General features: G+C 41.2%; 1 protein-coding gene across 3 annotated transcripts in view; it reads right to left on the bottom strand.

Annotated features, from left to right (window-relative positions):
- MYO19 (myosin XIX) overlaps positions 1–12,059 on the bottom strand; it is a 264,615-nt gene that overhangs the window by 86,939 nt on the left and 165,617 nt on the right. For all 3 annotated transcript variants that reach the window (XM_073666532.1, XM_073666533.1, XM_073666534.1), the window contains one exon: positions 10,465–10,586. In XM_073666532.1, the coding sequence (XP_073522633.1) occupies positions 10,465–10,586 (122 nt within the window). The remainder of the gene's footprint in view (positions 1–10,464; positions 10,587–12,059) is intronic.

The raw sequence follows: 12,059 nt of genomic DNA on the forward strand, positions 1-12,059 counted from the left end.
CCCCATTTTACAAACTCCACATCTCAATTAATTCATCTAGGGGAGCAGTGATCATATTGACACCACATGTGACATTTATACCATGTGAAATGTATACCATTGAGCGGTAAAGAAAAAATAATTATATTTTTACCACAAAAAAATAGTTTTAGCCTCAGATTTTACATTTTCACACAGCGCAATGGGTAAAAATGGTGCTGAAATGTGTCAGACAATTTCTGCTGAAGGTGGCAATACCCCATATGTGGCTGTACAGTACTGCTTAGCCACATGACGAGACTCGGGAGGGACGGAGCGCTATTTGATTCTTGGAGAACAAATTATGGTAGAATAGTTTGCAGATATCATATACACAGCCCCTAAATGCTAGAAGAGCAGAATCCCCCCTCAAATAACCACACTTTGGAAATTAGACCCCTCTGGGAATTTATCTACAGGTGTAGTGAGGATTTTGACTCCATGGGTGTTTTCCCGAAACAAGCAGCAGTGGATAATGCTGAGTGAAAATTGCAAACTGCTGTTGAAGTGACCAGTATGTTGTGCCCAGCTCGTGCTTCTGGAGACATGCACCCGTCAATTAGGCGGGCTGTCATCGCTACAGAAATGCCAAACATGTGGACCCTAAATGTGGTTTAGGCATTCTGTGGGGCTCAGGAGGGAGGGGGCATTTGGATTTGGGAGGACAGAATTTGCTGAATTTCTTTTGGGGGGCAAGGACCATTTTGCTTTTCCAGAGCCTTTGTGCTACCAGTAACGGTGAAGGCCCCTATATTTCCATTAACAGATGATGGACTTTGTGGATTGAGTTGAAGCTTTTATTGGGAAGATTTTACATAACATTTTTGATCACATTTGTTTTCATTATACATCCTCCTTACTTAAATAGGACCCACTTTTTCATTAAAGCCATGCCTCCTGACAAAGCCGTGAGGTGAAACACACGTTGAGGCGCTAAGCAGATGCCTCCCCGAGCTCCATATTTTCACATATCATGACCCAAGGTATTGTTATCATTTATCAATATGAGATCATGACTTTGACCTTGGCAGTCTTATGCATCATTGTAGGGCATGATGTTGTTTGATTATATTCAATTCACTACATGTTGCTTGCCATGTTAGCATATCCTGCATACAGCCATCATTTATGGGTTATACTGTCACTGACAACTAGATTTTGATATATGCATTCTATTTAGGTATCTCCTGTTGGTGCTCCACACTATTATATTTTCTGAATATCACCTCCCTGTGCTATTCAGACATTTCTTGGGGCTATCCATTAAAACTTGATATTATATTGCCAAGTCCTTACTTTTTTGCATTGTCTATAGCCACTAGTTTCTGTTATGTGGTCAGCACTACAGGTTGATATTGCTATGTACATCTGTTATATATGCTACTATTCTATCATCTATTGTTGCTTCATATGTGTATTTTCATACACTAGCCCTCTTGTTTTCTTACTATATAACCTTTTCATATATTTGATGGTCTAGTTATCCTTTGGAGCTCAATTTGGGATTTTCATGTCTCATATATGGGGTTTATTTTACATTTCCCCATATTGCTTTTTAGAAGTACTACTTCCTTATCCATGTGTATTGTCTGTATTATATGATATTTAATATTTTTGTAATAAACTTGAATATATTTCTTCATCCTTTTGGTTAATCGTTTTTTTTTCACAAATTGATATATATAGGATATCTGTGCATACTATTCCTTTATCAGAAAATAACCATTTTCGGTTATGTTGGTTGTTTGAGGATTACCGTATTTTTCGGCCTAAAAGACAAAATTTTGGAGGAAAATGGGGGGTGGGCGGTATATATATATATATATATATATATATATATATATATATACCCCGTGTGGGGTGTCGGGGGAGCGGTAGCGGCAGAGGAGCGGGACACAGGAGGCAGAAGCCGCCTGCTGCAGCCTACACTCTCCCAGCTGCTACAGAAAATGAATATTCACTGCTCCCCACGCCCATGGGCTTGGGAAGCACTGAATATTCATGCTCTTTAATAGTGGCACACATTGTATCTGCAGCGCGGCTCCTGTGGCTGCAGGGCGATCACGTGTGCCCGCTGTTAAAGGGCATGAATATTCACCCCCTCTCCACGCCCATGATATATATGTGAGAGAAGAGAGAAATGATGTCCCCGAGCACACCCCCTTCAGTATTTCCGCCACACCCCCCAGACCTCCTGCTCTGTCCCCCGGCCCTCCGTGTCATCTTTGAGGGAAAAAAAATGGCGGACACACGCGCAGTGCACCCGCCAAAATCTGCCCGGTCAGCACCCGGCAACAACAGAAGTATTTTTCCTATTTTGATCACTGTGAAAGACCCTAACACAATGATCAAAAGCCAATTAGCATGTCACCCCACCTGTGTCGTCCCCTTGGTCAGATTATTTTTTTTTTATTTTAGAATTTTTATTTCTTTCATTTTTTGCCATTAGCGTTAGGCTTAGGGTTTTTGCAAAAGTTTTAAAAAATAAAAAGATGGCGATATGCTTATAAGAAAATGGCTAACAAACTGTGGGTCCAATTTTTGGTGTTTTGTCTTGCAAAAGTGAGACATTTGGGGCTAACGCAAGATTTTTGTGAATAAAATGAGCTTTTTCAATATGACGACCTAATGTTATCATATTCTGTCGCACCTGTGGGTTTAAAATGCTCACTATAACCCTGGAAAAAATCCTTGAGGAGTGTAGTTTCCAAAATGGGGTTAGTCGTGGGGGGTTTCCACTGTTTAGGCATATTAGGGGCTTTCCAAACGCGACATGGTGTTCACTCGAGATTCCAGCTATTTTTGTGTTCAAAAGGTGCTCCTTCCCTTCTGAGCCCTGCCATGCGCCCAAACAGTAGTTTACTCCCACATATGGGATATCGGCGTACTCAGGAGAAATTGTACAACAAATTTTGGGGTCCATATTCTCCTGTTACCCTAGTGAAAATAACAAATTTGGGGCTAAAGCAAAACTTTTGTGAAAAAAAAGTAAAATGTTAATTTTTCCTTCCACATTCCATTAATTCCTGTGAAGCACCTGAATGGTTATAAACTTCTTGAATGTGGTTTTGAGGGGTGCAGTTTTTAGAATGGAGTCATTTTTGGGTATTTTCTGTCATATCACCCCCAAAGGTAACTTCAAATGTGATGTGGTCCCTAAAAAAATGGTTTCGTAAATATTGTTGGAAAAATTAGAAATTGCTGATTAACTTTGAACCCTTCTAATTTCCTAACAAAAAAAATGTTTCAAAAATTGTGCTGATATAAAGTAGACCTGTGGGAAATGTTATTTATTAATTATTTTTGTTTTTTGTGTGGTATTACTATCTGGTTTAAGGGCATAAAAATGAAAAGTTTAAAAATTACGAAATTTTCAATTTTTTGGGTCAATTTTTCAATAATTTCATAAATATACACAAATCATTTTGACCAAATTTTATCACCAACATGAAGTACAATACGTCACGAAACAAACAATCTCAGGATCACTGGGATCCGTTGAAGTGTTCCAGAGTTATTACCACATAAAGTAACACTGGTCAGATTTAAAAAATTTGGCCTGGTCATTAAGGTCAAAATTAGATCCATCACTAAGAGCTTAAATTAGCCCCAGAGTCCAGTGTGAATTTTGCAAGATTTCAAATTTTTATTTTTAATACAGATTAAATTATGAGAAGAAATAACATTATCACGTTTGTTTTTTTAAATACATTTAACACAAAATACTGGATTTAAACAATACCTCATTTTCTGATTACATATTCCCTTTACATAAAAGTGTCCCAAAACAACTCTCTTTACGAATAAGTATCAGATACAAAGCAGTAAAAGGAAAATCTAATTCCTTGTCATACAGTGGTGTGAAAAAAGTGTTTGCCCCCTTCCTGATTTCTTATTCTTTTGCATATTTGTCACACTTAAATGTTTCAGATCACAAAACAAATTTAAATAGTAGACAAAGATAACACAAGTAAACACAAAATGCAGTTTTTAAATGAAGATCTTTATTAGTAAGGGAAAAAGAAATCCAAACAAACATGGCCCTGTGTGAAAAAGTGATTGCCCCCCCTTAAAAGATAAATTAACTGTGGTTTATCACATCTTTGGGAAGCAGAGTTCAATTTCCCTAGTCACATACAGGCCTGATTACTGTCACACCTGTCCTCAATCAAGAAATCACTTAAATAGGACATGCTTGACAAAGTGAAGTAGACCAAAAAATCCTCAAAAGCTAGACATCATGCTGCGATCCAAAGAAATTCTGGAACAAATGTGAAACAAAATAATTGAGATCTATTAGTCTGGAAAAGGTTATAAAGCCATTTCTAAAGCTTTTGGGACTCCAGGGAACCACAGCGAGAGCCATTATCCACAAATGTCAAAAACATGGAACAGTGGTGAATCTTCCCAGAAGTGGCTGACCACAATTACTCCAAGAGCGCAGCAACGACTCATCCAAGAGGTCACAAAAGACCCCACAACAACATACAAAGACCTGCAGGCCTCACTTGCCGCAGTTAAGGTCAGTGTTCATTACTCCACCATAAGAAAGAGTCTGGACAAAAAACGGCATGCATGGCAGCGTTCCAGGACGAAAACCACTGCTGAGCAAAAAAAACAAAGGCTTTTCTCAGTTTTGCCAGAAAACATCTTGATGATCGCCAAGACTTTTGGGAGAATAGTCTGTGGATTGTCAAGAAAAAAGTTGAACTTTTTGGAAGGTGCATGTCCCATTACGTCTGGCATAGAAGCAACACAGCATTTCAGAAAATAAACATCATACCAACAGTAAAATATGGTGGTGGAAGTGTGATGGTCTGGGACTGTTTTGCTGCTTCAGGATCTGGAAGACTTGCTGTGGTAAATGGAACCATGAATTCTTCTGTCTACCAAAAAATCCTGAAGCAGAATGTCCGGCCATCTGTTCGTGACCTCAAGCTGAAGTGCCCTTGGGTTTTGCAGCAGGAGAATGATCCAAAACAAGCCAGCAAGTCCACTTCTGAATAGCTTAAGAAAAACAAAATTAAGACTTTGGAGTGGCCTAGTCAAAGTCCTGACCTTAAACCGATTGAGATGCTGTGGCATGACCTTAAAAATGCGGGTTTGTTCTAGTAATTGGCTGAATTACAACAATTTTGCAAAGATGAGTGGGTCAAAATTCCTCCAGAGCGTTGTGAAAGACTACTTGCCAGTTATCGCAAACGCTTGATTGCAGTTGTTGCTGCTAAGGGTGGTCCAACCTGTTATTAGGTTTAGGGGGCAATAACTTTTTCACACAGGGCCCTGTAAGTTTGGATTTCTTTTTAAATTAATAATAAATACCTTCATTTAAAAACTGCGTTTTGTGTTTACTTGTGTTATCTTTGTCTAATATTTACATTGGTTTTGTGATCTGAAACACTTTTTCACACCACTGTACACAGGACAGATTTATTACAAAAATTACATTCATCCGATTGTGGCTTGCATTAATATACACATATGCTGCAGAAACAACCTCATATACAGTGAAGGAAATCATTATTTGATCCCTTGCTGTTTTTGTAAGTTTGCCCACTGGCAAAGACATGAACAGTCTAGAATTTTAAGGGTGGGTTAATTTTAACATTGAGAGATAGAATATCCCAAAAGAATCAAGAAAATCACATTGTATAAATTAGATAAATTTATTTGCATTTTGTAGTGAGAAATAAGTATTTAATCCCCTACAAACCATTATGAGTTCTGGCTCCTACAGACCAGTTAGATGCTCCTAATCAACTTGTTACCTGCATTAAAGACAGCTGTCTTACATAGTCACCTGTATAAAAGACTCCTGTCCACAGACTCAATTAATTAGTCAGACTCTAACCTCTAAAACATGGGCAAGACCAAAGAGCTTTCTAAGGATGTCAGGGACAAGACCATAGACTTGCATAAAGCTGGAATGGGCTATAAAACCATAAGTAAGACGCTGGGTGAGAAGGAGACAACTGTTGGTGCAATAGTAAGAAAATGGAAGAAATACAAAATGACTGTCAATCGACATCGATGTGGGGCACCATGCAAAATCTCACCACGTGGGGTATCCTTGATCATGAGGAACATGAGAGATCAGCCTAAAACTACACGGGGGGAACTTGTTAATGATCTCAAGGCAGCTGGGGCCACAGTCACCAAGAAAACTATTGGTAACACATTACGCCTTAAACGATTAAAATCCTGCAGTGCCCGCAAGGTCCTCCTGCTCAAGAAGGCACATGTGCAGGCCCATCTGAAGTTTGCCAATGAACACCTGGATGATTCTGTGAGTTATTGGGAGAAGGTGCTGTGGTCAGATGAGACAAAAATTGAGCTCTTTGGCATTAACTCAACTCGCTGTGTTTGGAGGAAGAGAAATGCTGCCTATGACCCAAATAACACCGTCCCCACTGTCAAGCATGGATGTGGAAACATTATCTTGTGGGGGTGTTTCTCTGCTAAGGGCACAGGACTACTTCACCGCATCAATGGGAGAATGGATGGAGCCATGTACTGCAAAATCCTGAGTGACAACCTCCTTCCCTCCGCCAGGTCATTAAAAATGGGTCGTGGCTGGGTTTTCCAGCAAGACAATGACCCAAAACATACATCCAAGGCAACAAAGGAGTGACTCAAAAAGAAGCACATTAAGGTCATGGAGTGGCCTAGCCAGTCTCCAGACCTTAATCCCATAGAAAACTTATGGAGGGAGTTGAAGCTCCGAGTTGTCAAGCGACAGCCTCAAAATCTGAATGATTTATAGTTGATCTGCAAAGAGGAGTGGACCAAAATTCCTCCTGACATGTACGCAACCCTCATCATCAACTGCAAAAAACGTCTGACTGCTGTGCTTGCCAACAAGGGTTTTGCCACCAAGTATTAAGTGGTGTTTGCCAGAGGAATCAAACACTTATTTCTCACTGCAAAATACAAATAAATGTATCTAATTTATACAATGTGATTTTCTTCATTTTTTTTGGATATTATTATGGTGGAGCGGTGGTTACTGCAGGTTGTAGGCTTGTCGGAAGACGTGGGTCTGTAGGTTCCTTTTGAAGGTTTCCACGGTAGGCGAGAGTCTGATATGTTGGGGTAGAGAGTTCCAGAGTAGGGGGGATGCACAGGAGAAATCTTGTATGCGATTGTGGAAGGAGGAAATAAGAGGGGAGTAGAGAAGGAGATCTTGTGAGGATCGGAGGTAGGGCGCAGGTAAGTACCGGGAGACTAGGTCACAGATGTATGGCGCAGACAGGTTGTGGATGGCTTTGTATGCCAAGGTTAGGGTCTTGAACTTGCGTCTCTGGGTAATGGGGAGCCAGTGAAGGGATTGACAGAGGGGGGAGGCTGGGGAGTAGCAGGGGGACAGATGGATTAGTCGGGCAGCAGAGTTTAGGATGGATTGGATGGGTGCGAAAGTGTTAGAAGGGAGGCCACAGAGTAGGAGGTTGCAGTAGTCGAGGTGGGAGATGATGAGGGCATGCACTGGTGTTTTTGCAGAGTTTTTGCTGAGGAATGTGTGGATCCGGGAGATATTTCTGAGCTGGAGTCGGCAGGAAGTGGAGAGGGCTTGGATATGTGGTTTGAAGGAGAGATCAGAGTCCAGGGTTACACCGAGGCAGCGAACTTGTGTTACTAGGGAGAGTGGGCAGGTCAGATGGGGGGGGGGGGTTTGAGTGAGGTGGGTGGGGGAAAGATGATGAATTCAGTTTTATCCATATTAAGTTTTAGATATCTGGCAGAGAAGAAGGATGAAATAGCGGACAGACATTGTGGGATTCTGGTTAATAAGGAGGAGATATCGGGTCCAGAGAGGTAGATCTGTGCGTCGTCAGCATATAGGTGGCACTGAAAGCCGTGAGACTCTATGAGCTGTCCCAGGCCGAAGGTGTAGATGGAGAAGAGCAGGGGTCCTAGAACTGAACCTTGGGGAACACCGACAGATAGGGGCGAGATGAGGAGGTGGTGTGTAAGTGGGAGACGCTGAATGTCCGGTCTGTTAGGTATGAAGAGATCCAAGATAGGGCCAAATCTGTGATGCCAAGAGAAGAGAGAGTCTGTAGTAAGGCAGATGACAGGTCCAGTATGAGGAGGACAGAGTAGTGTCGCTTGGATTTGGCGGTTAGTAAGTCGTTGGTGACTTTAGTCAGGGCAGTTTCAGTGGAGTGGTGCGGTCGAAAGCCTGATTGTAAGCGGTCGAAGAGGGAGCAGGAGGAGAGGTGGGAGGACAGTTCAAGGTGGACATGTTGTTCCAGTAGTTTTGAGGCATATGGGATGAGGGATATGGGGCAATAGCTAGACAGAGAGGATGGGTCAAGGGAAGGCTTTTTGAGAATGGGTGTGATTGAGGTATATTTGAAACATGAGGAGAAGACACCAGTTGTTAGTGACAGGTTGAAGAGGTGGGTTAGGGTTGGGATGAAGACTGTGGAAAGGTTAGGGATTAGGTGGGATGGGATTGGGACGAGGTGGTGAGGTGTGATTTGGAGAGTAAAGAGGAAACTTGATCTTGTGTAATGGTGGAGAAGCTGGTTTTGGAGGAGGAAGGTTGGATAGATACGAGGAGGGGCTGTGGGGACTTAAGGCAAAAGCTTTGTCTGATGCTGTCAATCTTCTTCTTGAAGAATGAGGCAAAGTCTTCGGCTGAGATGAGAAGGAGGAGGTGCTGGGGGACGGAGGAGAGAATTGAAAGTGTTGAATAGCTGTTTGGGGTTGTGAGACAGGGATATGAGAGATAAGAAGTAAGTTTGTTTTGCTGCAGTGAGTGTGGACTTGAAAATAGTGAGGGATTGTTTGAATGCGATGAAGTGCTCGTTGGAGTGGGACCTTTTCCATCTCTGCTCAGCAACCCTGGAGGCCCATCTCTCAATGTTAAAATTAACCTACCCTTAAAATTATAGACTGTTCATGTCTTTGTCAGTGGGTAAACTTACAAAAACAGCAAGGGATCAAATAATTATTTTCTTCACTGTACATGTATAGAATGGATTTTTCAGTTGCAAACATTTCTGATACAAATCTAATAAGAACATACCTGGAAATAGTCCTCTCTACTGACAGCATCTGAGAAGCCATGTGAAGTAATAGAATTTCCTGAATTTCATTTGGTTACACAGTGATATTATATACAGTAACATCGTACTTCTCATTCTTATTCAATTACAGCAAGATAATATACATTGCTGATGGGGGCACATGAAAATGCATGAGTTCTGAGAAAACTGCTTCTTTCTCCACCAGAGCTTAAGGCTGTGTGCCCACTATGTGTTTTTCAAGCGTTTTTGCAGCCCAATTTCCGCAGCGAAAACGCTTAAAAAACGCTTGGTAATACGTGCCCCATGGTCCCCAATGATAATCCAAAAGTGCTGTGCACATGCTGCGGAAATTTCCGCTGTGGATTATCATTCCGTAAAAATCTCCTGCATGTCCATTATTTTTGCGGAAACGTGGCGTAATTGCCGCCATTGACTTGCATTGAAAGAACATAATATCCGCATGACTACATGTGCACATGCGGATATTAAACGATTCAATGTGCGGATGGTTCCCGGGTCTCCAGACCCGGGTACCATAGTACCTGTATAAAAAAAGGATTTAAAATAAAAACATTATACTCACCTTCTGATGGCCCGCGGTCTTCTCTCTGGTGCGTTCTGGCTCCCTGGTGGCTCACGATGGTGTGAAAGGGCCTTCAATGACGTCATTTAGTCAGGAGCCAGGACGCACCAGAGGGAAGACTGTGGGCCATCAGAAGGTGAGTATAATGTTTTTTTTATTATTTTTTACCATTTTTTTTTTTTAACTATTAACTTGGTCACACTATATAAATCCATGCAACCAACATGGATTTATATAGTGTGACCAAGTTGTTAAGCACTTTTCCAAGTGATGCTAAAATCACCTGAAAAAGAGCTTGATAACCCGCATGCAACAATGCATGCAAAGACGCTTGACAAATGCTTCTACCTGGCGGGAAAAATGCATGTAAAATCCGCATGCGTTTTCCTGCCAGGGAGATGCAGAAAAAATAAGCAGCATTTCTGCATCGTGGGCACTTAGCCTCACATTCACTCTCAAAATTATCAATTCACAAGTAAAATATTTAGTGAAGACAGATTGTTAAATTCCTGAGATAGGAGATGACCGTTGCTGCCGATAAGATTCTATGTAGGCGAAAAAGAGCTCAGCTTGTAGCTCTTCTCACCTCTTCTACCCTTCCCTCGACACAGAATCTTATTAGTAGAACCTGCCATCTCCTATCTCAGAAATTTAAATTTCTGTCTTCATTGAATATAGAATATTGAGAATGAATGGAGGAGAAAGAAGCTAATTTCTCTGATAACATATATTACGTTTCTTATTTTGATGTGTACTTTTGATCTATGAAATAAAAATTAAAATGTCATTTATACTTTGAGTATCAGTCTATTACAGTAAAATAGTATTTACCTGTTGGGCCTTCATGTAGTGAGATACAAAATGCTGTTGAAGTTTTTCATTAGCGTAGTTAATGCACAACTGTTCTAAACTGTTTTGTGGAAAAGATTCAAATCCGTATACATCAAGCAAACCTGGGGTGCAAATAAGAAATAACATCATGAAAAGGCTATTTTGCTTTACATCAATTCAGCTTACATAATTAAGTTCCAGGGCGACCACAGTAACCTTGAAAATATTGTAACCAATAACTCTTAAGAAAACTAGTAATTGCTTACAAGTGGTCAATGAATTTAAATATTTGGGTATTAATGTAACATCTAAAGTCATTGACTATGAGAAACTAAACCTGAACCCAATACTAGCCAGATTCAAGTGTAAACTGGACACGTGGTCTAAATTGCCACTGTCAGTGGTGGGCCGCACTAACTTGGTCAAGATGATCTGGATGCCACAATTGCTATATGTATTGCATAATTCTCCAATATGGCTTCCCCAGAGATATTTCCTTAAAGCAAACAGCATGTTCAGGGACTTAATCTGGGGAAAACAAGCTCCAAGAATTAAACTGGAAACTTTGCAAAGAGATAAAACAATGGGATGGCAACTCAGCTCCAGCATATTCGTGGGTGGGACCACCCTGGAGGGGGAGCGGGGGCTCAACGTCTTCTACTCCAATCACATTTTAAATCACTCAGACTCTATGAAGCATTGGAGGCTCACAAATTCAAGACACCCTCTTGTAGAACCCAAACTACGCTGTTAATACACAAACTTTGGTGGGCAGTGAGGAAATTACAGGGGATACAAGGGATCTCACAATTTACATCACTGTGGGAAACGCCATGGCTCCCTAACCTATATAAATTGGAAGGGTTTAAAAATTGGAGTCTAAAAGGACTAGAAAGATTCACTCATGTTTTAGCGGGAGATTCACTCAAGGAGTTTTCACAGATACAAAATGAATATGGACTGCCCAACACCGAATTTTATAAGTACCTTCAGTTACGACATGCATATCAGGCAGAGGGTCTTGTGCTAAATAATGGAGTTCCTCAAAATGCTATAATACAGAGAATGGCTAGCTCACATAATTCTGGGGGGCTAATCTCATTGCTTTATAGGGGTCTGCTGAACCTGGTATTAGCAAAACACCCCATAAGATCAAAAGAAAAATGGGAGGGCTTGATAGGCCCTATTGAAGAGGGGCTGTGGTCTGAAATACTGGAAAGAGTTCCCCAGTTATCTCTGAGTGAGTCCCATAGATTCTCCCACTTACAGGTGCTGCACCAGTCATATAGAACACCCCAATTTCTCCACGATATAGGGCTTCGACCAGACTCCCTATGTGCTAGATGTAAAACATCCCCTGCTAACATGCTTCATATGATGTGGACCTGCCCTGCTCTGGAAAACTTCTGGCGGGATGTAATAGCGATCATTGATAGAACATACTCTGTCGATTCAGATCCCTCACCATTAGTATGTATACTGGGATATATAGAAGATCTGAGCACTGACGAACATGGCAAAATAGCGGTGGCACGCATGTTATACATGGCTAGGAAACTAATAGCCCAACATTGGTTATCAGAGCAGGCGCCCAC

The sequence above is a fragment of the Phyllobates terribilis genome, unplaced genomic scaffold (genome assembly GCF_046119375.1).
Source record: "Phyllobates terribilis strain yellow unplaced genomic scaffold, ASM4611937v1 Scaffold_2__4_contigs__length_985480577, whole genome shotgun sequence".
Lineage (NCBI taxonomy): Eukaryota > Metazoa > Chordata > Amphibia > Anura > Dendrobatidae > Phyllobates > Phyllobates terribilis.